This window comes from Cervus elaphus, chromosome X (genome assembly GCF_910594005.1).
Source record: "Cervus elaphus chromosome X, mCerEla1.1, whole genome shotgun sequence".
NCBI lineage: Eukaryota > Metazoa > Chordata > Mammalia > Artiodactyla > Cervidae > Cervus > Cervus elaphus.
In genome coordinates, this window is record NC_057848.1 from 131,984,028 (window position 1) to 132,010,718 (window position 26,691).

General features: G+C 41.5%; 1 protein-coding gene across 2 annotated transcripts in view; it reads left to right on the forward strand.

Annotated features, from left to right (window-relative positions):
- The window catches only part of MAOB (monoamine oxidase B), a 112,012-nt gene that overhangs the window by 66,106 nt on the left and 19,215 nt on the right, over positions 1-26,691 (forward strand). For both annotated transcript variants that reach the window (XM_043897064.1, XM_043897065.1), the window contains 5 exons: positions 11,956-12,060; positions 12,753-12,844; positions 19,596-19,737; positions 21,195-21,344; positions 22,337-22,496. In XM_043897064.1, coding sequence (XP_043752999.1) covers positions 11,956-12,060; positions 12,753-12,844; positions 19,596-19,737; positions 21,195-21,344; positions 22,337-22,496 — 649 coding nt within the window. The remainder of the gene's footprint in view (positions 1-11,955; positions 12,061-12,752; positions 12,845-19,595; positions 19,738-21,194; positions 21,345-22,336; positions 22,497-26,691) is intronic.

Genomic DNA, 26,691 nt, shown 5'->3' on the forward strand with positions numbered 1-26,691 from the left:
CTTTTCCTTGAGTAGCTGGGGAAAGAAGACAAAATCACATGGAACACCTAGAGAATAATGTCGAGCTGACATGGGCAAATATTAATATAAGTTGCTATGGTAAGAATTCAAAGTGGAGTGAACTTTATGTTTTGAACAGTAATAGGGGGTGAGGTGAATTTTTGGAAGGCTTCCTGAAGAAAGTGAGTCTTGAGCTGGGTGTAGAAAGTAGTTTAAGCTTTGCACGGCCAGAACTCAGAAGGCAAAGGAACATTTGAGGGCACATGGAGCCATGATGCCGGGGTGAGGTTGTCCTGCAGAGATCAGAGCATGAAGGCCTCTCCTCAGCAACCACCTCCTTCCAGCCTGGATTATTCCAGTGAGCAGAAGAAAGAGGGTGAAACAGGCCTCCTTTCTGTTCTTTGTGCATCTGTTTCATCTCAGGATGCTTGCCGGGTCCTCTAACTAAAGCACTCTTTCCTCTCCTGCCCCACCACAGAGAGTCACATGGTTCCCTCTTCTCATCTTTTCCTTCAAACAGTACCTTCTCAGTGAGGCCTTCCCTGACCACCTTATTTAAAATTACAATCAACCCCAAACCACCAACACTCCCTCTTTGCCTTTCCTACTCTCTTTTTCTTTCTGCTTTTTAATTAGAGTGTAATCACTTTACCATGTTGCATTAGTTCCTGCTATACGATGAAGTGAATTAGTTATATGTATACATATATCCCCTTCCATCTTGGACTTCCCTCCCACCCGCATCCCCCATTGCACTCCTCTAGGTCACCACGGAGCACCCAGCAGCACTTCCTTCATAGCACTTATCATCTTTTAATATGCCACATGATTTTCTTCTTTATGTTTTTAGCCTCTGCTTTGTTTATTTTGTTTCAGTCTATTACAGTGCAAGCTCCCAGGAGAGCAGAGACTTTTATCTGTTGTCACTCAGTACTGTGCCCCCAGAGCCTGGAATAGGTGCTTAGGAGGTGGTCAAGAAATATTTGTTGACCTATGTAATTTTAAAATTTCTTTTTCAAAAAAATTTATCTATTTATTTTGATTGGAGGATAATTATTTACAAAAATGAGATGGTTTTTGCCATACATTGACATGAATCGACCATAGGTATACATGTGTCCCCTCCATCCTGAAACCCCCTCCCAGCTCCCTCCCACCCCATCCCTCTAGGTTGTCACAGAGCACCAGCTTTGGGTGCCCTGCTTCATGCATCAAACTTGCAACTGGTTATCTATTTTACATATGGTAATATATATGTTTCAATGCCATTCTCTCAAATCATCCCACCCTCTCCTTCTCTGAGTTCAAAACTCTAAAAGTCTGTTCTTTATGCCTGTATCTTGTTTCACACCCAAAAAAAAGAAAGAAAGAAAAAGAAGTATCTGTGAGCTAATGAACTGGCATGGAAGTCATTTGAGGAGGGGGGTGGACTGGTCTTTGCCTGGAGAGTCACAGAGAAGATCTGGCAGGTTACTGAACCCATCATTAGCTTACACCTGGTTTGTAAGAATCTCAAGTGGTTCCTGAATCTAAATATTTTCCAGAGACCTTCTTGAGCAGCGGCTCACAGAGCAGAGATCTAAGTAAGTGCTTGAGCTCTAAATGCACAAACCTGAGGTTAAATTCTGTTCTATTTGCATGCAAGCTGTGTGACCTTTGAACATATCACTCAACCTCTGTGTGCTTCAGAACGCATCTGTAAAGTGAAACATACAATTAGCAATTTACTCACTGGGTTGTTGTGAGAATTAATTTAAGTAAGACCATTAACCTAGTGTCTGGCAAATGGTATTCAATAATTATAATTAAAGGCTGGAAAGTTTCATGATCAAGAGCATTGGCTTTTGAATGTCTGAATTTCAATCCTGTTGCCACTTAGTAGTTGTGAGACTTTGATAATTATTTTACCTCTCTGTGTCTCAGCTTCTCCATCTGAAAGGATGGCTGTGAAGGTTAATGAATTAATACATGCAAAGTATACAGAACAAGGCCCGAATGGGGTAAACATTCACTCTCAGTTGTTGCTGTTAATGTTTGTTATTATAATTCCTGCAGAGCTTTGCCTAATGTCTCAGCCACTACCACAATCACCTTCCCTATTTCCCCCTACATGGACAGTTCTGTTGCAGGAAGAGGGACCCTTCAAGGGCCCAAGAGTGAGCTCCTGTCTAACACTTGGAAATGGATTGCCCGAGGAGATACACGGGCTGACAAAGTGAGAGCTTTATTGGGAAGGTGTGCCCAGGAGGAGAGCAGGAGGGTAAGGGAACCAGGAGAACTGCTCTGTCATGTAGATTGCAGTCTCAGGTTTTATGGTGATGATGTTAGCTTTCTGAGTTGTCTCTAACCAGTCACCTTGCTTGGTCTGACTCAAGGTCCTTTCTGGTGGTGTACATCTCTCAGCCAAGATGGAATCCAACATGAGGATGTCTGGGAGGTTGCTCATCTCCTCCCTCTTTCAGTTCAGTTCAGTTCAGTCACTCAGTCATGTCCGACTCTTTGCAACCCCAGGAACCACAGCACACCAGGCCTCCCTGTCCATCAGCAACTCCCAGAGTCCACCCAATCCCATGCCCATTGAGTCGGTGATGCCATCCAACCATCTCATCCTCTGTCGTCCCCTTCTCCTCCTGCCCCCAATCTTTCCCAGCATCAGGGTCTTTTCCAATGAGTCAGCTCTTCGCATCAGATGGCCAAAGTATTGAAGTTTCAGCTTTAATATCAGTCCTTCCAATGAACAACCAGGACTGATCTCCTTTAGGATGGACTGGTTGGATCTCCTTGCAGTCCAAGGGACTCTCAAGAGTCTTCTCCAACACCACAGTTCAAAAGCATCAATTCTCCTGTGCTCAGCTTTCTTTATAGTCCAACTCTCACATCCATACATGACTGCTGGAAAAACCATAGCCTTGACCCTCCCTCTTTTGGCACCTCCCAGATTCTCCTGGTTGTTTTTTGGAAGTAGCATTCTATTCCTTATCAAGACCTCCTGTTGTGAGAAAGTCAGGCTGGCCTGGCCAAGGCGAGTGGTTTCAGTCAACAGTTGCCTAACCTCTCCAGGCCTTTCCTCTACTAAGTGTCACTGTTGTCTGTGCCTCCCTCCAGCTTCACCCATGTGATGATGCAATCAGAACACAGTGCTGACACCAGGCTCCAAGCACTTAGAAATGAGAACACATTAACAGAGGAAGAAAGCCATTTGCCCAAGTAGAGCTTCCTGCCCTCCTCCCCCATGGGGTAGATTAAATTTCTTTTCTTCCAAACTGGAAATATAGATCAAAAGTTAAGCTTGGTCCTCCTCCTGTTTTGTCTTTGACTCGACTGGAGTCCTTGCCAAGAGCTGTAAAAATGATTGAGTTCTAGAGGGGCTGGGTGGCTGGCTCTGGCTCCCAGCCGTGAGGAAGGCAAGATTTCCATGAACAGCAGAGGAGACACTGAGAAGGAATCTGTTTTGAATCTGTTGTTTGGTCTTTTAAAAGTCACCCTGTACCCCTTCTCCTGTGGTTGTATTCCAGCCCTTCCTAGACTTTTTTCATTCTTGAAGATTACTGAGAACTGGAAGTAGCTTGGGCTCACCTGTCCTTACTGCAGAGACTGGGGTCAGCATGGGAAGTTCAGTTCATTCACTTAGTCGTGTCCGACTCTTTGCGGCCCCATGGACTACAGCACGCCAGGTTTCTCTGTCCAACACCAACTCCTGGAGCTTGCTCAAACTCATGTCCATTGAGTCGGTGATGCCATTCAACCATCTCATCCTCTGTCACCCCTTCTCCTCCTGCCTTCAATCTTTTCCAGCATCAGGGTCTTTTCCAATGAGTCAGTTCTTTGCGTCAATGTGGGAAATAAGATGGCAAAAGGGCATCCCATATGGGACCAAATTCAGGGTGGGCAGTCTTTGCCTCCAGAGAAGGAGGGTCAGGAGAAGGGCGAGAACACCTGGAACATCAGGATTGTCACTGTCGTTAGTGATGTGTGTGCCTGCCAAGCCAGCCCATCTCATTATGGGCCGAGAAGGCAGTTTTCAAGTGTTTTCACTGGCTTACATGGCTCAAAGGCTACAAAATAAGGCCATGTGATAATCAAGTTGGTTGCTGGTTGTCTGCAAGTTTCCTTTAAATTGTCACACATCAATCTCCGAGCCAGGTTTTCTGATTCTAGGAATTTACCCAAAGGAGATTAATTGATAAACATGGATTTATGGGTAAGAAGTGGTTGTATAAATGACAGGGCATGCCTCACGATCCTAAAACCATCAGCACCATCCATTTAGTGAGTGCATCCTATTTGCTATGTATCATTTGGTTTAATTCTTACAATACCCCTGTGAGATGGGTACCATTATTCAAAATCTAAGGATAGGAGTACACAAATGTTGAGCAACTTGTCTGTAGTCACACAGCTATCAAGTTTCAGAGACTGTTTTGAATCCATTCTTTGGTCTTTTCAAGCCACCCTGCATCCCTCCTCGTGTGCTTCTGTTTCAGGTCTTCTCAGACTTACATTCTTGAAAATTACTGAGAACTTCAAGTAACTTTGGCTCAAATGACTCCATCTGTTTGTATTTTCCATATTAGGAATCAAAACTGAGAGTTTTAAACAATATCTATTAATTGACCTAAAGTGAAAGTGAAAGTTGCTCAGTCGTGTCCAACTATTTGCGACCCCATGGACTGCAGCACACCAGGCTTCCCTGTTCATCACCAACTCCCAGAGCTTGCTTAAACTCATGTCTATGGAGTTGGTGATGCCATCCAACCATCTCATCCTTTGTCGTCTGATCTTCTCCAGCCTTCAATCTTTCCCAGCATCAGGGTCTTTTCTAATGTGTCAGTTCTTCGCATCAGGTGGCCTAAGTATTGGAGTTTCAGCTTTAGCATCAGTCCTTCCAATGAATATTCAGGACTGATTTTCTTTAGGAGGGACTTGTTGGATCTCCTTATAGTCCAAGGGACTCTCAAGAGTCTTCTCCAACATCACAGTTCAAAAGCATCAATTCTTCGGTGCTCAACTTTCTTTATAGTCCAACTGTCACATCCATACATGACTACTGGAAAGACCATAGCTTTGACTAGACTATATATAGTCCATTTGACTAGACCATATATAGTCCACTAGACTATACAGTCCATGGAATTCTCCAGGCCAGAATACTAGAGTGGGTAACCTTTCCCTTCTCCAGGGGATCTTCCCAACCCAGGGACTGAACCCAGGCTTCCCGCATTGCAGGTGGATTCTTTACCAGCTGAGCCACCAGGGAAGCCCAATTCACCTAAAGTAACAATAATACCCCTATGACAAGTTAACATAGTTTTATGGGAAAAAAAGATGTTTTCTAAAGCAAACACATGAGTGAGTGGCATTGATTTTCATTTTTGCGTATCTTTCCCATCTTGCTGAAGAGGAAATAACTGGATTCTCCTATCTGCATTTGGCATTCAATCTGTTGTGATATGTTGCTTTGTCCCTGAGCTGGGGACTTACTCTGATATCTTCCCATGATTTCCTCAGATGAGACAAGCCTCCCTGGGCAATATTCTAAATAGTAATAATCACTGGAATGTTTCTACAAAAGCCAAATCTGAGGCACAAAAGTCTCGCAGTATCTTTGGTCATGTCAAACAAATTTAGACATTTTCCTACTTCCCCTACTTATTCCCTGAAGCTTGAAGACTTGAGTTTTTACAGCTCTAATAATAATTATTTCCTGGGTTTATCATAAGATTTCTGTAATTTTATACAACAATACAGTTGGCTCTCCGTGTTTGCAGATTCAACCAACCACAGATCATGTATTATATTTATGATCGTGGTTGGTTGAATCCATGGATATAGAACTCACGGATACAGAGGGTCAGCCCTGGGACTTGAGAATTCATGGATTTGGGTATCTGCTGTGGGTCTTGGAAACAGTACCCAAAGACACTAAAAGATGTAATCGCTTTTATAAACTTAGCTAAGGTGCTACTTGCTTGGGTGTAAGACACCAAGGACTGTCAGTAAATGAGCACATAAAAAGGGTAAAGTGTTTTATTTTTCTTCATCATGGTGATCTTTGTACATTGTTTGGTTTCCATTTACTCACACAGAGCTCTTTGTGGTGGTCACTTCTCACTTTGGTTTTGGCTTTAGAGTTTTGAACACACCTCCTATCTAAGAACATTTCTGATTTAGGAGGGCTTTGGCAGCTGATCTCTGACCCCATCACGTTGCTGGAATGATTGCTATTTGGTGCAGCCCCCACTGTGTTTAGGACCCAGTTGAATGCCTGGCTTTCAGTGGGGGTGACGTCTCAACTGGGCTGCTAAGCTGGCATCTATCAAGTGCAGTCTTGGAAGCCACCCCCCTACCTCCATCATATCCTTTCCATATGATGTGTGCTGTACAAAGGTGTTATCCTTGAGAAAGGAGGGAGGGATGGTGGAGAGGTACCCATTTCACAATAGGTTGAAGGTTAACCAGAAAGGAGAAATAGGTCACTGTTGTTGGATGGGGCTCTCTGTGCAGGTCATGGTAACTCTGCCCTCACCCAAAAGGTGTTCTTCACCTTTTCCTGGGCCAAACCACATGCATCAGTTGGAAGTTCCCAGTTTCTGAAGCCATTGCCCTTATTTTCCCAGGAGCTGCTGTGGCTGTTGGTGCAGACCTTGGCAGTGACAGAGCAGGCACCAATTAATCAAATCTGCTGGGCTCACATGCTTCTTCAAGTCATCTGCTGGTGATTTCTGGCAGAACCAAAGTGTTTGTGAAAACAAGCACACTCAAAGCACTGAACAAGCTAATTGTCTGTCTGATTACTAATTTCTTCCCCTCCATTCTTGGTCCTGGAGCATGGAACAACAGACTGGTTCCAAATAGGAAAAGGAGTACATCAAGGCTGTATATTGTCACCCTGCTTATTGAACTTATATGCAGAGTACATCATGAGAAATGCTGGCCTGGATGAAGCACAAGCTGGAATCAAGATTGCTGGGAGATATATCAATAACCTCAGATATACAAATGACACAACTCTTATGGTAGAAAGTGAAGAAGAACTAAAGAGCTTCTGATGAAAGTGAAAGAGGAGAGTGAAAAAGTTGGCTTAAAGCTCAACATTCAGAAAACAAAGATCATGGCATCCAGTCCCATCACTTCATGGCAAATAGATGGAGAAACAGTGGAAACAGTGGCAGACTTTATTTTCTTGGGCTCCAAAATCACTGCAGATGGTGACTGCAACCATGAAATAAAAAGATGCTTGCTCCTTGGAAGAAAAGTTATGACCAACCTAGACAGCGTGCTAAAAAGCAGAGACATTACTTTGCCAACAAAGGTCCATCTAGTCAAATCTATGGTTTTTCCAGTAGTCCTATATGGATGTGAGAGTTGGACTCTGAGAACCGAAGAATTGATGCTTTTGAACTGTGGTGTTGGAGAAGACTCTTAACCAGTCCATCCTAAAAGAAATCAGTCTTGAATGTCCATTGGAAGGACTGATGTTGAAGCTGCAACTCCAATACTTTGTCCACTTGATGTGAAGAACTGACTCATTTGAAAAGACCCTCATGCTAGGAAAGGTTGAGGGCAGGAGGAGAAGGGGATGACAGAAGATAAGATGGTTGGATGTCATCACCGACTCAATGGACATGAGTTTGAGTAAACTCCAGGAGTTGATGAACAGGGAGGCCTGGCGTGCTGCAGTCCACGGGGTTGCAAAGAGTCATATACGACTGAGCGACTGAACTGAATTGAACCGATTCTTGGTCCTAAAGGTTTTTGCAGCAAAAATGGGCTGTGCTTCCCATTTAAGGGGTGATTTTTCAACCTGCTTGTGGTTTTATCTCTTTCTGATCTCCTTTACCTGTGGGCAGAAGGCCCAAAGAGTCCAGGGAGAGGTCTTCGAGTGCCAGCCTTGGGTTACTCTGTCTTTGCGAGGTAGCCTGACCTGTTTCTTTACTGCGGGAGTTCTATCTCTCACCTCCTTTTATAAGTGCATCTCTGGGGTGTGGTGGGAAGAGGGACAAAGATTGATGGTGGGGAGCTGCAGGGGCCCAAAGAGGGAACTTAAAAGCAAAGAAGTTAATAATAGCATAGGAAACCTGCTGTAAACCAAATGTTTGTGCCCTCCCTCCAATTCATATATTGAAATCTTAACCCGCAGTGAGATAGTATTAAAAGACAGAGCCTTTGAGAGGTGATTAGGTCATAAGGGCAAAGTCCTCATGAATGAGATTAGTGCCCTTATAAAGAGACCTAGAAAGCACCCTTGTCTCTTCTACTATGTGATGATGTAGCAGGAAGATGGTCATCTGTGAACCAGGAATTTGGTCCTCACCAGACACCACATCTGCCAGTGTCTTGACCTTGAACTTCCCAACCTCCAGAACTTTGAGAAATATGTTTCTGTTATTCATAAAAACCCAGTGTATTGTTTTTTTTTGGGGGGGGGTTGTTGTTGTTAGAGCAGCCCAAAGGGACTAAGACCAAAGATCTTTCTTAGAATTTAGGACATTGTGTGTCAAAAAAGTAAGTTCAAAGTCACACACCTGAGATGATATCCAACATTTATTCTGAACCTACTGTGTGCCAGCAGTCTATGCCCACAGGTCCTAGACACGCAAAAATAATAATTACAGCAGTGGTAACTGCTGCAGGAATAACAGCAACATTGTTTGTTGAGAACTGACAATATGCCAGGTGTCAGAGTAACTCACGTGAGTCATCTCACTTCATCTTTCCAGTACATCTATGAGGTAGTGACTGTCATCCCATTTTACACATGGATAAACTGAGGACAGAGAGCTTAAGCAGCTGAACACAGCTAGTGAGTGGCAGAGATGTGACTTGATCATAAGATTGGCTCCAGAGTATGTGATCTTGTAGCTTAGAGTCCAATGGGTAACACAGAGTGGTAAATGCATGACACTAGTGCAGGGTAGTTAGTGTCAGGAGAGCTCTGGGACATGGAGAAGGCCCCCAACCCAGTTGTTTATGGTAATCTGGACATACTTCCCAGAGGAAGATGATGGGGCCAAGAGTTGTCGAGTTGGAAAGATTGATATATGGGGCCTAATGAGATCAAGCAACTTACTTGTTCCATGTCAATCAACTTTGGAGAGGCAGTGCTGGGGTGGGACCCACATGTCCTTTGCAATGAATGATCCTGTGGATCCAAGTTTTCAGAAATGTACAGTGGTAATGTACAATATTAGCATTAGGGAAAACTAGTCGAAAGGTATAAAGACACTTTCTGTACTGTCTCTGCAATTTCTCCATAAGTCTAATATTCTAAAATCAAAAGGGTACTTAAAGTGTAAAAGTCAACCAAGTGTTGTTCAGGCTTTGGAGCAAGTACAACTCTTGTACATTTCTGGTGAGAATGTAAAGTGGTAGAATCACTTTGGGAAACTGTTAAACTTGAAAAGTTCAATGTACAGTTACCATGCAGCACAGCCATTCTGCTCCTGGGCATTTATTCAAGAGAAAAAAAAATACATAATGTGTGTGTGACAAAAAGACCTGTACAAAGATGTTCATAATAGCTTTATTCACAAGGAATCAAACCTGGAAACAATCATCAGCAGAGGAATGGATTAACAAACCATGGTGCATCCATACAGTGAAACACTCAGCAATCAAAAGGGACCATTGCAGCATGGATGAGCCTGAAGAACACCATGTTGAGCAAAAGAAGGCAGATAAAGGTGGAATCATACATACTGCATGATTCCATTTGTAAAAAAAAGAAAAAATTCTAGAACAGGCAAAACCAATCTATAGTGACGAAAAACTGATCAGTGTTTGTCTGAGGGCAGAAAGGGAATAGGAATTGACTGGGAAGGGGTAGGAGAGAACTTTCTGGGGTGATGGAAATGTTTTATATCTTGATTGTGATAATGGTTACACAGGTACATACAATGGGTCAAAAACTTCCCAAATGGTTCATTTAAAATAGTTTCATTTTATGTGAATTATACCTTGTGAAAGTGTTAGTTACTCAGTCGTGTCCCACTCTTTGTGACCCCCTGGACTGTATCCTCTGTCCCTGCAATTCTCCAGGCAAGAATACTGAAGTGGGTAGCCATTCCCTTTGCCAGGGGATCTTCCCGATCCTGGGATCGAACCAGGGTCTCATGCACTGCAGAAAGATTCTTTGCCGGCTGAAAAGTGTAGTAGTTAATTTTATGTGTCAACTTGGCTAGGCCACAACACCCAGATATTTGATCAAACGCTCTTCTAGATGCTTCTGTGCAGGTATTTTTCTAGATGAAATTATCATTTAAATTAGACTTTGAATAAAGCAGATTCCCCTCCATAATGTGAGTGGACCTCATCCAATCAGTTAAAGGCCTTAACAGAAAACACTGAGGTTCCCCAAGGAAGAGGGAATTCTGCTAGCAGATGGTCTTTGGACTTGAACTGCAACTCTTCCCTGAGTTTCCAGCCAGCCAGCCTGCCCTGTAGATTAAGGAGTTGCCAAGCCTCTACAATTACCTGAGCCAATTCCTTAAATTAAATTAATCTCTCTCTCATCACTCCCATGCGTGCGCGCGCGCGCACACATACACACACACACACACACACACATATTCAATTGGCTTTGTTTGTCTGGAGAATCTTGACTAATAGAAGAAGAAAAATAAGCCTATATGATAACTCTTCCCTGAGAACCTTAGGACCTTGTTGGAGAAAGAGCAATATGACCATAGAGTTTGTAATTAAAATTATTTCTGTGAGCACAAAATCAGTATGAGATGCAACTTTGCTGAATGACTGAGATTATTGTGAGATTTGGGTTGATTGTGGACCTTCAGTTACTCCAGTTTGGTTGCAAGATGATGTCAGAATACACAGCCTAACTTCTGACTCAGGTTTTCAAATCAACCAAAAGTGATTAATGTTTGTTTTCTTCCAGCATTAACAAGTTAAGTTTCCCAGAGATGTCTTACATGCTGCCATATTAGTAGTGATCCTTGCAGAAATATTAATATATGCCTTTTATCTCTGTGTTGAGGTATCCCTGCTCTCTTGGAAGCACCAGGTAGTGTAAACATGTCACAAAGAGAGCCTTAAAGTCATCTCTTATTGTGTGTGTGACTGTACTCTGCTTGCAGGATCTTAGTTCCCCAACCAGGGATTGAACCTGGGGCCATGACAGTGAAAGTTAGGAGTCCTAACTGGACCACCAGGGAACTCCCTAACTTGTCTCTTCTTTTTGCTTTGACATTGATCTTTTGGAACTCCTGTGTTGACCTAGTGTATCTGTTCCTGGGAAAAACTTGCTGGGCCCTCTTTTGTGATTCTCCCTAGAGATATTTGCATTCCTGCGATTGGTTTTCCTTCCCCTTCTAAATTGTGTAATACTTATAGTTTCCATTTTCTGACCCTCCACCATGCAGGGATGTCCTGGCTCTGAGATATTTGTAAGTACCATTGGCAAATGAGATTAGGTAACCTCACTTCTGTACTGGCATTTATATTTTACATGGTAAGAGTTCCAGTTTCAGAAAGAAGCTTCTCTGTTGTGTTGGGTGTGGCACCAAATTTATTTAGTAACAGAAAATTCTGCTGAAAATCTTTATGCTGAAAAGTTAAGTTCTCAGAACACAAGGAACTAAAACATTTGAGTGTCTGTCACAAACTGGTAGGGGGCTTCCCAGGTGGTGCTAGTGGTTAAGAACTCGCCTGCTAATGCAGGAGATTTAGGAGACCTGGGTTCAATCCCTGGGTGGGGAAGATCCCCTGGAGGAGGAAATGGAAACCCACTCCAGTATTCTTGCCTGGAGAATCCAGTGGACAGAGGAACCTGGAGGGCTACAGTCCATAGTTTTGCAAAGAGTCCAACATTACTGAAGCGACTTAGCATGCACATACTGATAACATGATTTTGCTTACAGCTATTTAACAGCTTAACATATTTAACTACTCTTCCATCGAAGTAAATGTTTCCTTTGAAAAATATCTTGTATCTCACAGGGCAAATCCTACCCCTTCAGGGGCTCATTCCCATCTGTGTGGAATCCTATCGCCTACCTAGATCATAACAACCTCTGGAGGACGATGGATGACATGGGACGAGAGGTAAAACTTCCACAAACTTGTTTGATGACATTTGTATTCTTCGTGATAAGTTTAGTCCTTGAAAGAAGGTGAAACATGTTACCAATGCCTAGCACATTGTGTAGCACAGTGACTCACAGTAAAGATTTGTGAGATGAATGAATGAACTTGTTTCTAACCCTTGAAAGAATGAGATGTCCAACAGGCTCCTATTTGCATACTACCAATGGTTGGGGGCAGATTTTATATCATTCAACCTTCCTGTGATAATGTTTCTAATTTAGAATATCTTCAGAAATAGCAAATAAGATTTCTGGATCTTTGAGTCATCACCATGCCCAAACCTGCATCTCCTAAGTAAACACAGACAGAGTAAACACACCTGAAGGTCCAGTTTAAACATGATTTGGTGCAACTGACTGATCTTTGTTAAGGCATTGAACTTCTATATTGTTCTCTCTAAATTAGTAACTTAGTCGTTATTTGGAAACTGCCTGATTACAGCATTGCCTCCATTTATAGTAGAGGAAAGGTTGGCATAAATTAAATATGGATTGAGTGAATAGGAATAGGAAATGGATTGTGCAATAAAAACCACTATTGAAGGAATTTGGAATTTTGTTTCAGTTAGGGTTTTTAATACTATTGAAACGGTTATTTAAAATGGAAAATTGCATTTGTTTTTTCCCCTCTGAATCATCACCTGAATGTAGATTCCCAGTGATGCCCCATGGAAGGCACCCCTTGCAGAACAGTGGGACCTGATGACAATGAAGGAGTTGCTAGACAAGATCTGCTGGACAGAGTAAGACTTGCCATCAAGCACAAGCATTGACTGTGACCCACTTTCAGATGTATTTAGCAATTCCATTCAGCAGCTCTGAGATAAAGAGCTGTTTTGTGTCTAAAACCACAGTTGGTCAAGTGGAGGGCTGAAAAATATTGGGATCATGTCCTAAAGGTGTCTATACATCAAACCTACTTCTTTGAAATAGTTTTGCATCACAAAGGTGATATTGCCCCATAAAGTCCTCAGGACAGTCTAGAATGTGCCATCTTTTTTATTTAGAACAGCTTAAAGGGAGACTTCCTTGGCGGTCCGGTAGTTAGGACTCTGTGCTTCCAGTGCAGGGGGCACGGTTTTAACCCCTGGTGGGGGAAACTAAGATCCTTCATGGCATGGCCAAAATAAATAAAAAAAAAAATAAATATGTTATGTGTTTTTTAAAAAAGGAACAGTTTAAAGATCTCATTTATCAAGCTGTTGAAGTAAAGAAGTAAAGATAGTTTTGTACTCCTTGCTAAAGGTCAGGTATGGAGATAGTGTATCAGGATATACATTTCAAACACCTATGAAATGGGGTGCAACTCTTTAAGGCTTTGAAGAGGAACTTCTAGAGAAGTTCTCTGGATCATTCACAAGTATCCAGGAAACATGGATGACTGGACTGACTACTCCCCATTAAGGAGATATAGGTAGCATTGAAAAAAAGTGCGCATGAGTCAAGTATTAAATTGCAGTTGGCAGAGTTGTGGAAGCTGTATAGACAGACAAGATGGAGAGGCCTCATTGATCTTGGACATCAGGGAAAAGGGAAAGGATTAAATCTCAAGCATGTGGTGAATTTGTGGTAAGCAAAGTAAGAAAATGGAATTGCAATGAGGGTATTTGCCCATGCTAAACAGCATTAGTTGGGAATATGACTCTGCGGTTGATAGCTTCATCCTCTAGGCATTGGGGAGGGAAGTTGGAGCTCTGGCAACTAAATGTGAAAAAAAAGATTTTAGGGATATCTGAATCTGAGATATGGAAATAATCAAAAGACATAAAATGTACATACTTTTTCATATGTGAATTCAACTTTAAAAATTTAGCTTAAAGAAGGAGAGAGAAAGGGAGATTCAAAGCATTATTATTATTCTTTTGGTCACATGGCTTGCAGAATCTTAGTTCCCTGAACAGGAATCAAACCCAGGCCCTTGACAGTAGAAGCACAGAGTCCTCACCACTGGATCACCAGGGAATTTCCTCAAAGCATTATTTTTAAAAGGAAAATCTAAAGGTCCTGTAATTGAAGATTGGTTAAATCAATTATGCTTTGTCTGAAAATTGGAATACCCTAAAATCTTTAAAAATTTTGTTGTAGAAGACTATTTAATGGCTTGAAAAAATTGTATTATTAAACAAATAGAAAAGCAGGCGATAACCAAGTATGTACAGTGTAATCTCATTTCTAAAAAGAAAACAGTATATGCATTGCAAGCAATGGACACCCATCAGAACTTTTTTTAACATGTATTACAATGCAAACATTTGTCCAAGTAATTAAAATTCTTCATCAAATACCATATTTCATGGTTGCAGGCTATTCCATGAAAAGTGAATATCATAATGTGTTTATCTATTATCATTAGACATTTTAGTTACTTCCAGTTTTTAGTCATTTCCATTATTATTATATAATAGTTTGTGATGAAAATGTACTACTCTTATGTCTTCAGCCTTTGAAAGCAACCAATTTTGAAAGAGTAAAACCCTTTTATTGTCATGAAATTATGCCTATTATTAATTACATCGTTTTAACACATGTGATTTACCACATTTTTTGAGAATGTAGCTTGTGATGCAAAGTATTTTTTTGTAATAAAATTGCAGTATTAAGTTTGAATTTTTATACATGAGATTTTCAAAATATAATGAGTATTTATTACCTGCATGTATTTTATAACTCCTGTTATAAAAAACTTTTAATAAATTCATGAACTCTCCAGAGAGCCTTAAAGCTTATTGAAGATAAGACTAATTATATTTCTTTGGTCTCATAGAGATCTGAGTTTTTCTGTCATAGTCCTTGGCCTTGTCCTCCTGTTAGTGAATATTTAAGATTGTTGGCTGACAAAATACTGCATTCTGAGATGCTAGGACTATATGAACACAAGCTAATTTTTAAATTTTTCCTAAGCAAGATAACTATGATATCATTTCCTAGTTTCAAAGGAAGTAACCCTTGGGAGTTCTCTGGTGGTCCAGTGGCTAAGACTCTGCTCTCCCAATGCAGGGGGCCCAGGTTTGATACCTGGTCAGAGAACTAGATCCCACATGCTGCAACTAAGACCCAGTGTAGCCAAATAAATATTTTAAAAATAAATAAAATAAAGGGAAGGGGACAACGGAGGGTGAGATGATTGGATGGCATCACCGGATCAATGGAGATGAGTTTGGGTAAACTCTGGGAGTTGATGATGGACAGGGAGGCCTGGCTTGCTGCAGTCCATGGGGTCACAAAGAGTCAGACATGACTGAGTGACTGAACTGAACTGAACTGAACTGAACTAAATCCTCACCATATCCAACCTACTGTGATTCAAACTAAAGTACAATCATACATTCAAAGATTAATGTTGATCATTCTGTTATTATCATTTTATAATATGCTTTAAGAAACACATCGAATTTATGATATAGTCGCAACTATGTAAATATACTTTTTAAAATCTGTAACTAGAAAAAATGCACCAAAATGAGTCTAGGGGTTGTCTTTGGAGGAGGCAGAAATGTGGAAGATACTCATTCTCTCATCTTTTTATTTTTATGAATTTTCCAAATTTTATATAATATATATATATTTTTTCCACATAGAAAATATAGTAACACTTACCTTTTAAAAAGTCGACAGGGCAAGGAACACAAAAATATTATTGCACTCGCTTCTTTGACCTTCCATCCCTCAGATATTTTTCTTCTCATTTCTTTTCCCACTGAAGCTCCCAGAGTAAATCAAATAAAGCATTAGATATGGCCTGACCCTCCAGAGAGAATGACTTATACATCTCCCTTGATTTCAAACCAGTTATTTTCTTTCTCACTAAAGTGGCAACAGCAACAATCACAGCACCATTTTTATGTTTGATATTGGTTATCTAGCTAGGGCAATATTAGATTTCAGTTATTTATGACTCCCTTTACCTTATATTGTCCGAATTCACCTATAAATTAAAGAACAAAGGAAAAAAGACGTCAGGAAACAGCAAAGGATATTTTTATTTTGAAGTAATATTTTAAACCATTCTTTGCTTTAGATAGATGACAAAAATTGCCTCTGCAAAGAAAGCATGAGTCAGCAATTTCTGTCCCTTCAATTATCATGAGGAATCTTGCAAAACTAACTTTAAGTCACTAGAACATATATATTACACTATTTTCAGGCTTAATGATGGGGACTATCACAAAAGTGCTGCTGCTGCTAGGTCACTTCAGTCATGTCCGACTCTGTGTGACCCCATAGACGGCAGCCCACCAGGCCCCGCCATCCCTGGGATTCTCCAGGCAAGAGCACTGGAGTGGGCTGCCATTTCCTTCTCCACACAAAAGTGCTACCAGGTGGTTATGGTTGCAAACATTGTCACAAGTAACTGGTATGTGTTATGTGATTCTACAAACTTCTAGAGCTAAAGTAGAGAGGTGTCCCTTGGTAAGTATTTGTCCCTTCGAGGTCAGCTGATTAATTATAAAGCATTTTGAGGTATTAAAAGCATGAGGTTTGAATCATGTATGATGTGGTTTACAGTGGTACCATTTAGTGAGCTCCCTGAGACTCAGTTTTGGGGCTTATGAACAGGGGAAAAATAATAACTGTCATTTTTAGAGCAAATCAGTAAGACAGTGGGTTTAAAAAAAACCATGGAGTATGAAAGAGTTCAATAAGTAAAAGACGGTATTATTTATTCCATGCATTGTCAGCATTACCAGGTAGCAAATTCTGCGTCAGATGTAAAACAACATGCAAACTTTATGTCAAAGTCAAAAGTGGGGTTGGTCCTAATTAAAGATATCCCAGAGTACACATTACTCCTGGTGAATTTTAGGATCTGTTAGATATAACTGAGTGGTTGGAATTGCATGAGATCTTTCACCTTCTGGTGTGGCTATAGGTAGGACATAACCTCTCATCATTTACCTGCCATCCTCAAGCAAAAGTTCATCTATTTTTTGCCTCCTCCATTCTTTGGGCTAGTCTTCCATTAGGTGGTAAAATAACTGAATAGGTAACTGTGACTAATTCTGTACTTGGTACATCACCTAGCATATCCTTTGAGCATTATCAGTTCAGTTCAGTCACTCAGTCGTGTCTGACTCTTTGAGACCTCATAGACTGCAACATGCCACTTTTCCCTATCCATCACCAACTCCTGGAGCTTGCTCAAACTCATGTCTATCAAGTCAGTGATGCCATCCAACCATCTCATCCTCTGTTGTCCCCTTCTCCTCCTGCCTTCAGTCTTTCCCAGCGGCAGGGTCTTTTCCAATGAGTCAGTTCTTTGCATCAAGTGGCCAAAGTATTGGAGTTTCAGCTTCAACATCAGTCCTTCCAATGAATATTCAGGACTGATTTCCTTTAGGGTTGACTGGTTTGATCTCCTTGCTTATAGATCATTTAAAAATAATTTTTAGGGAGAGGGAGGTGGGAGGGGGGATCGGGATGGGGAATACATGTAAATCTATGGTTGATTCATATCAATGTATGACAAAACCCACTGAAATGTTGTGAAGTAATTAGCCTCCAACTAATAAAAAAAATAAATAAATAAAAAAATAAAAAAAAAAGAGGAAAAAAAAAATTTTTTTAGGGAGTTCCCCCTAGTGGCCTAGTAGTTAAGGATTCCAGGCTGTGGCACAGCTTCAATCCCTGGTTGGGAAACTGAGATCCCATAAGTTGTTTTGTTGTTTAATTGCTCAGTTGTGTCCAACTCTTTGCTACCCCATGGATTATATCCCGCCAGGCTCCTCTGCTCAGATTTCCTAGGCAAGAATACTGGAGTGAGTTGCCATTTCCTTCCCCACAGGATCTTCCCCACCCAGGGATCGAACCTGGGTCTCCTGCATCTCCTGCACTGGCAGGTAGATTCTTTACTCCTGAGACATGAGTGAAGCTCTGCAAGTTGTGTGGCATGGCCAAATAAATAAATAAATAAATAAAATGAAAGTAATGTTGAATTGATATTTCTCATCAATGTGTCTTCATTCAGTCATATAACAAGTAGTCTATTAAGTGCTGACTATGTGCCAGACACTATTTTATTAAAGAGGACACTATGGTGAGCAAAAAAGTTAAGATTCCCGTCTCACTGATGATATTCTAGTGTGGGAGACAGCAATAAAAAATAATAAACCAATAATTAAGATAAGACAGTGAAAAGAATTTAAATGATACTGTGGTAAAATGAAAGAGAATGCCAGTGTGCTGGGAATATAGAAGCTGGTGCTCACTTTCATGAACATGTAAGAGTTCATTTGGGGCTTCCCTGGTGGTCCATGGGCCTGGTTGCTCTGTGGCATGTGGGATCCTCCTCGACCAGGGATCGGACCCATATCCCACATGCCACAGAACAACTAGGCCCATGTGCCACAGCTACTGAGCCTACACAGCCCTAGAGCCCATGCTCCACAACGAGAGAACCCACCACAGTGAGAAACCTGCACACCAAAACTAGAGAGTAGTCTTTACCTGCTGCAACTAGAGAAAAACCCACATGGCAATGGAGACCCAGCACAGCCGAAGGTAACTATATAATTAACTAACTAAACAAAAAATTTAAAATTTAGTCTAAAAAGCTCATCTTTCTGAGGAGATATTAGAATAAGTAGAGAAGGTATGGGATGAAGTAGAAGACACAGAAATGGGTTAGACTACTTAGGGCTTTGAAGGCTGTGGTAAAAAATCTGAATCTTATTCTGGTTTTGAAAGGATGCCACTGGAGAGTTTTAAGCGGGGGGATGACGTGACTTTACACTTTAAAAAGAGCATCACAGAGGCAAAGGCAGTAAAAAGATTTTGGCTTCAAGCATGGTAAATAGATACTAGGTGAGGACAAGTGGAACCTTGTCCAGGAACCAGTCTAGAGGAAATAATTGCGATAACCTTGGCAAGATATTGGTAGTGATGAAGATGGAGTGATGTGGTGAGAAACAATAGGACTTCTCAATGGATTGGATCGGGGAGGGGAATGATGGAAAGAGAAAGTAAAGTTTATTTCTCTAGTGTTGGCCTTAGCAAGTGGATGAATGGTGATGCCTTTTACTGAGACGGGGATGACTGGAAGAGTAGCAAGTGTGTGGAGAGAAATCATGTGTGTATTAGTTGCTCAGTCGTATCTGACTCTTTGTGACCCCATGGACTATAGCCTACTGGGCTCCTCTGTCCATGGGATTCTCCAGGCAAGAATACTGGAGTGGGTAGCCATTTCCTTCTCCAGGGGAATCTTCCTGACCCAGGGATCGAACCTGGGTTCTGCATTGCAGGCAGATTCTTTACTACCTGAGCCACCAGAGAAGCCTGATTCTGAGTTAGGTCTTCTGATGAAGGGGAAAATATAGCTCTTATTCCCCAAATCTCTGATGTCATGTTTTATAATATTAGATTCTAGTGACAAATTTCTGCAACTTGCCAAATTGCATTCCACTTAGCCAAGTAAATTTGCTGTTTGAATAATTTCCAGACAATGAAGAAGATGCTCCCCTGCATTTGCCAATGTTGCCCTTATTTCTTCCTGAGCAGATCTTCGAAGCAGCTTGCTATTCTCTTTGTGAACCTTTGCGTCGCTGCAGAGATCCATGAGGTCTCCGCTCTCTGGTTCCTGTGGTATGTGAAGCAGTGTGGGGGCACGACCAGGATCTTCTCAACATCCAATGGAGGGCAGGTACCCATTCATACCCAGACCATTCCAACAGAAAACCACCACTGCCTAATTGAAAGATTCCCATCATCCATCCTTCAGTCATGAACAGATGGAGCTGGAGGCACACTTGTGGCTTTTGGAATTTAAGCATAGCAGCTCAAAGTGACTTTTGAAAGGGGGAGTCTGTTGTTAGGTATCAAATGTGACAACCCAGTGGCCAATAGCATTTAAAAATTGGGCTTTTTAATGTACTTTTGCAATCTTCCATTTGGATATACATCCAATGATAGTTTAATAAGTTTGTAAGAGACCGGCTGATGAACTGGGTACTTCTTAGAAAGCTCAACGGAGAAAATCAGAAATACATTTTCAATTAAAAACACATGCACCATGTGGAATTCATTCATTCACTCATTCTTATTCATTCACTCATGCTTATTTCCTGAACCCCAGCCTTGTATAAGTGGCTGTGCTGGGCACTGTAGGAAATGGATTAGAGTTCTTAGATAATCTGATTGACAGCCACTTTCCTTTTCTCTCCTTACTCTTCCTCCCCCTTCCTTCCTCTCATCTCCCTTCTCCTTCTCCCCCTCTGTTCTCTTTCTCTTTCACCTTTTTCTTCTGAGAACTATTTGAAATAGTCTTTTTAAAATTCAGCTGAACTGAACATGTAGGAGGAGGTGGTCAGTTCAACTGTGTGTACAATCACACAGAACATTTTGAAGTGTTTTCCTGGGCTCGGGACAAGGGGGTGCAGGGAGGTGAAATGACCTCAGTGACCACAGAAACAGCAGGTACCTGACCCAGGGTGAGACAGACAGACTGTAACAGGGAGTAAGCTGGCCTGGGGATGGGTAGGCCAGCAAGGTTCTGAGACTGAGTGACAAGGAGAGGGGAAACAGGCCTAGGCAGGCTCAGGCAAGTGGTTGGCCCAGCCACCCAATCAAAGGATGCAGGTGGGACACAGAGTGGGGGCAGTGGCCAAGCAGGTGGGACTTGGGAGTCAGGCTGAGGATGTCCACCTGAGTTTGGAGCCTAGGAGCCCATCAGAACACAGTATGAAATGTGACTGTTAGAAAACCTGTGATTTTGTTGAAAGCAGCTTCCCAGGTGGTGCTAGTGGTAAAGAATCCACCTGCAATGCAGGAGACCCAAGTTGGATCCTTGGGTTGGGAAGATCCCCTGGAGGAGGGAATGGCTTCCCACTTCAGTATTCTTGCCTGGAGAATCCCACGGACAGAGGAGCCTGGTGGGCTACAGGCCATGGGGTCTCAAAGAGTAGGACACGACTGAGGCAACTGAGGACAGATGCATCCATCATTAGTTAGAAAACAATGGTGAAGAAAGCAGCCACGAGAGCAACAGGAAGCTAAATAAAATAAAACCTCACACAGTAAAGATGTGTGAGGGAAACTAGCAATTTGTATCTATTCTTATATTTCCTACTCACTTCTTGGGTCTTTTTTTTTCCTTTCCAGGAGAGGAAAATTGTGGGTGGATCTGGTCAAGTGAGTGAGCGGATAATGGACCTCTTGGGGGATCGAGTGAAGCTGGAGAGGCCTGTGATCCACATTGACCAGACAGGAGAAAATGTCCTTGTGGAGACCCTAAACCATGAATTGTACGAGGTAACCAAGAGCCTTAAACCAGGTGGAGGAGACCAGAGTCCCATAGGTAACCAGAGAGTAAATAAAGCTAAGAACATTCCAGACTTCACAGACAATGTCTTTGCCCAAAGTGAAAAAGCTACCTCTATCTGAAAGAAAGGAAAAGGGAACCACAATATCTGGGGCTAAGTCAGAAGATTTATAAAATATATATTATCAATCCTCTGTATTGGGCTCCTGCAGAATTAGAAAACCAAAGAAAGCAATGATTTGATACATATTAAGTGCTTCCTATGTGCCTGGCATTCTTCTTGGAGTTGGAAACGTAGCAGTGAACAAAACAGGTAAAATTGCTTGCTTTCATGTGACTTACGTTCTAGTGAAGGAGAAAAGCTGTAATTAAATATATAGTTAAAACATAGACAATGCCAGATAGTGATGAGTATTGTGGGAAAAACCAAACAGGGAAGGGACGTGGGGGTGGTGCCAGAGGCGGGGTGGGCCACTGGTTATGCAATTTGAAACAAGGTCATCAAGGATGGTCTCACTCAGAAGGTGATGTTTGAGGGCAGAACCCAAAGAGATGACAGATTGAGCCAGGTGGCCCTCTGGGGAATAATTTTTCAGATAGACTGAACATCAGTGCAAAAGCTCTGAGGTAGGAGCAAGCCTGGCATAATGAAGTAACAGCAAGGTAGTAAAAATGGTGATATTAAGAGGATTGTGGGGAAGAGTAACAGAAGATGAGATCAGAGATGTGACAGGGGCTCCTCTCATGTATGGCCTTGAAAGTGACTGTGAGGAACTTGGCTTTGACTCCAAGTGTGATGGGAAGTCATTGGAGGTTTTGAACTAAGGAACAATCAGAGCTCATTTTGATTTTAACAGGGCCCTTCTAGTTTCTCTGTTAAGAAGAGATTGAGTGGGGGACAAAGGTAAAATGAGGGAGAAACATTGAAAAAAGAGCAAAAACAACCCACCAACAATGTTTTATCACACCATTTTTTTTCCAGGCTAAGTATGTGATTAGCGCTGTTCCTCCTGTTCTGGGCATGAAGATTCACTTCAATCCCCCTCTGCCAATGATGAGAAATCAGCTGATCACTCGTGTGCCTTTGGGTTCAGTCATCAAGAGTATAGTTTATTATAAAGAGCCCTTCTGGAGGAATATGGGTGAGTACTTTTCTTTGGTAGAAGGTCCAAAAAACTTGATGCAAAGTTACACATTTGTGTATAACTGTTTTTCTTAGCATGCGAGCATAAAACATTCATCCAGGTTCTAAGGGCAGTTCCATCAAGTAAAGTACATTGGCACAAACTCATGGTATTAACTTTCCTTAGAATATGATTAACTCTTTTTATGATTCAATATGGGCTTCCTAGGTGGTTCTAGTGGTAAAGAACCTGCTTGCCAATGTAAGAGACTCTGGTTCGATCCCTGGGTTGGGAAAATCCCCTGGAGGAGGAAATGGCAACCCACTCCAGTATTCTTGCCTGGAGAATCCACATGGACAGAGGGGCCTGGTGGGCTACAGTCCATGGGGTCTCAAAGAGTCATACACGACTGAGGCAGCTTAGCACAGCACATCATAATTCAATATAATGTTTACTTAATCCTTTCACATAATTTTGTGAAAATAGATTATTAACACTTTCTGATACAGTTTTTTTTAAAGTATGAGTTTATAGAGCCATTTACAAAGATGGGGATTCTGAAAATTTCCAGGCAATTTCTTGCTTGTGTCAGGATTCTACTGTGTAAAATAGATATTCAATAAGTGTGTTGCTCTGCTGGATAGAACATTACAGAGATGCCCACTAAAATACTAGATTCTACAATGATGGAAATGTTCCAGAGTGGTTCTCTCCAGTATACTGATCACTTGTGTTGAGAACTGAATACTTGAAATGTAGCTAATGAGACTGAGGACCTGAATTTTTCAATTTTGTTTCATTTTAATTGCTTCAAAGTCAAATATGAGAAGCCACACATGGCTACTTCATTTTAATTGCTTTAAAATTTAAAAAATATTATGCAGCCACTAAAAAGAAAGAAATAATGCCATTTGTAGCAGCGTGGATGGACCTAGAGATTATCACCTGACTGAAGTAAGCCAGACAAAGACAAATGCCATATGATATCACTTATATGTGGAATCTAAAAAGAAAAATATAGAAATGAACTTATTTACAAAACAGAAACAGACTCACAGACTTAGAGAACGAATTTATGGTTACCCTGTAGGGAAAGGTTGTGGGGAGGGATAGTTAGGGAGTTTGGGATTGACATGTACATACTGCTTTATTTAAAATGGATAACCAACAAGGTCTTAAATGTATAGCACAGAGAACTTGGCTCAATATTCTATAATAACCTAAATGGGAAAAGAATCTGAAAAAGAGTAGATACGTGTATATATATTAATGTATTGACTGAGTCACTTTGTTATACCCTTAAAAATATCACAACACTCTTAATCAACTTTACTCCAATATGAAATTTAAAAGCTTAAAAAAAGAAAAAAAATTCAAATGTAAAAAAGCCATACATGCGTACTGTATTGAACAGCACAATGCTAGAGTCTTCTCACATTTACCCTCATCACAGCTCCTTTTCTTCTAAGAGGAGGCCAGGTAAGAACAGTCAGTACCTGAGACTGAGGACAAAGGGAAGGGTGGACTGAAATGAGGACCTAGATTACAGAAGATGAGAGGAAGGTTGTGCTGCAGGCAAAGGGGGAAAGTTCCACATTTTTCTCTTAGGACAGTTCTTATTGTATCTACCCCTTTCCACCACATTGCAGCCTCCTAATCCTCCGCCTTTGCAGGACATTATATTTAGGACTGTTACTGGGTTGGTGCATCACTTGAGCAAGTAATCTATGTTTTCCAAAGAACCGGACGTGACCCACCATGGAGAGCTTGCTGGTGCTAAGCTGTTTCCCTCCATGACCACAGACATTTCTCCACATCTTGGCATTTAAATCTACTTTATTATAACAAGTGAATAAACAATAGTTCCCTGTATGGCTCTATAAAAATGTGTCCAGTATTTATGCTGATAATAGGCATTTCCATTGTTTCCAAGTTTTTGCTATTATATACGATGCTGCAATAAACAGCTTCTTCCGTATCGCTCTGAAGATTTGAATAGGAGCATTTCTTTTTGATAAAATTTGTAACGTTTATCATTAATAAGAGTTCAGAACTATGTAAAATCATTTTGTCAATTATATTTTTATCCTGTGCTCATTAATTTTTTTCTGCATCTGTTGCAAATATTTTCTTCCAGTGTATCATTTTTAAAAACATGTTTATGATGATTTCATCCTACTAGGAAATATATCTACATGGGGCTTTTCTGGACCAACCATTCTTCTCTGATCTTTGTCACTGGGTTCCAAATGTTTTTTTTGTAGCACTCTATATAAAAGGGGCTTCCCCAGTGGCTCAGCAGTAAAGAATCCACCTGCAGTGCAGGAAATGCAGATTGGATCCCTGGGTCAGGAAGATCCTTTGGAGGAGGGCATGGAGACCCACTCCAGTATTCGTGCCTGGGAAATCCCGTGGACAGAGGAGCCTGGTGGGTTACAATGCGTGGGGGTCGCAAAAGAATCGGGCGTAGCTCAGCAACTAAACAAAAAACCACTGAATATATTATTTCTAAATTATGTCGGAAAAAAGATATCTTTATTCTAAGATATACAAAAGTAGTCAAAACAGTTAAAATTGAAAATAAGAATTTTCTCCCCTACCAGATGTGCAATCTAGGTGTGCACATTCCACTTTAGAGAACATTGATTTCCATTATCTAGTCCTTTGGCAGCACTTGTACTATTGTAATCCCTGTGGCTTTATAATATATATGTTTGATATCTGGTACAAGAGTCTCTCTTTGGCTTCCCAGGTGGTGCTAGTGGTAAAGAACCTGCCTGTCAATGCAGGAGACCTAAGAGACTTGTGTTCGATCCCTGAGTCGGGAAGATGCCTTGGAGAAGGGCATGGCAACCCACTGCAGTATTCTTGCCTGGAGAATCCCATGGACAGAGGAACCTGGAGGGCTACAGTCCATGGGGTCGCAAAGAGTCACACACCACTGAAGCAGCTTAGTACACACACACATTCTCTCTTCATTATTTTTCCTATAATTTTGTCCTTGGTAAATATCAGTTATTCTTCCAGATGAATGTGATCATCTATCTGCTCAGCAGTCCTTCCACACTCCCACACTAAAAAAAGCTGCTCATGTGTTATTTTATTCTGAATGGTCTTTGCATGCGTGTACTAAGTCATTTCAGTCGTGTCTGAATCTGTGCGACCCTGTAGACTGTAGCCCGCCAGGCTCCTCTGTCCATGGGATTCTCCAGACAACAATACTGGAGTGGTTGCCATGCCCTCCTCCAGGGCATTTTCCTGACCCAGGGCTAGAACCCACATCTCTTATGTCTTCTGTGTTGGCAGGCAGGTTTTGTTTTTTTTTTTTTTAAACCACTAGCACCACCTGGGAATAGTCCTCTTTGTCAACACCGTAGGTACGATATCTTCTTTTTTCTCTGAGGATGTTACTTGCCACTTTACTCTGTCCTTTTTTCTTGAGGATTCCTTTTTGTTTGTTAGTTTGTTTCTGCTTTTGTCTGCTTCTTTTGTTAAAGGACTTTGTTAAATGTCTAGATGTCCTTGAATGCCCCTTTTTAAGAGTAAGGCTGGAGCAAGTTAATCAGAAGTCCCCATGCATGGGCAGAACTCCTCAGCTTTCTACCTACAAATGACAGAAATACTACTGTTGTCACCTGATTTGTCCTGGCATGAACAGGATTCTTCTCTCTGTCCTTTGGTCCTTTGTTTCCTCCCAGCGCACCTGGGTGGTGCAGAGGCCAAGCAGCATCTCTGCCCAGGAAGCAGGGCCTCCACCCCAGCCAGTTCAGCTGACTATGAGACCAGTGTGCCCTTGCTCTTTCCTCTTATCACATCCTATCTTCTTCCTTGTCTTCTTATAACACGGTGATTCCCTACCTATTTCTCTTGTATTCTTAAATCTTCTTAAATTCTCAGACATACTTTAAACATTTCTTCTCCCTGTAGTTCAGTTTTTCTCAATGTTTTTCCTAACCCCAAAACACCTGCTGCTGCTGCTAAGTCACTTCAGTCGTGGCCGACTCTGTGCGACCCCATAGACGGCAGCCCACCAGGCTCCCCCGTCCCTGGGATTCTCCAGGCAAGAATACTGGAGTGGGTTGCCATTTCCTTCTCCAAAACATTAAAGTGAAAAGTGAAAGTGAAGATGCTCAGTCGTGTCTGACCTTTCGCGACCCCATGGACTGCAGCCTACCAGGCTCCTCTATCCATGGGATTTTCCAGGCAAGAGTAC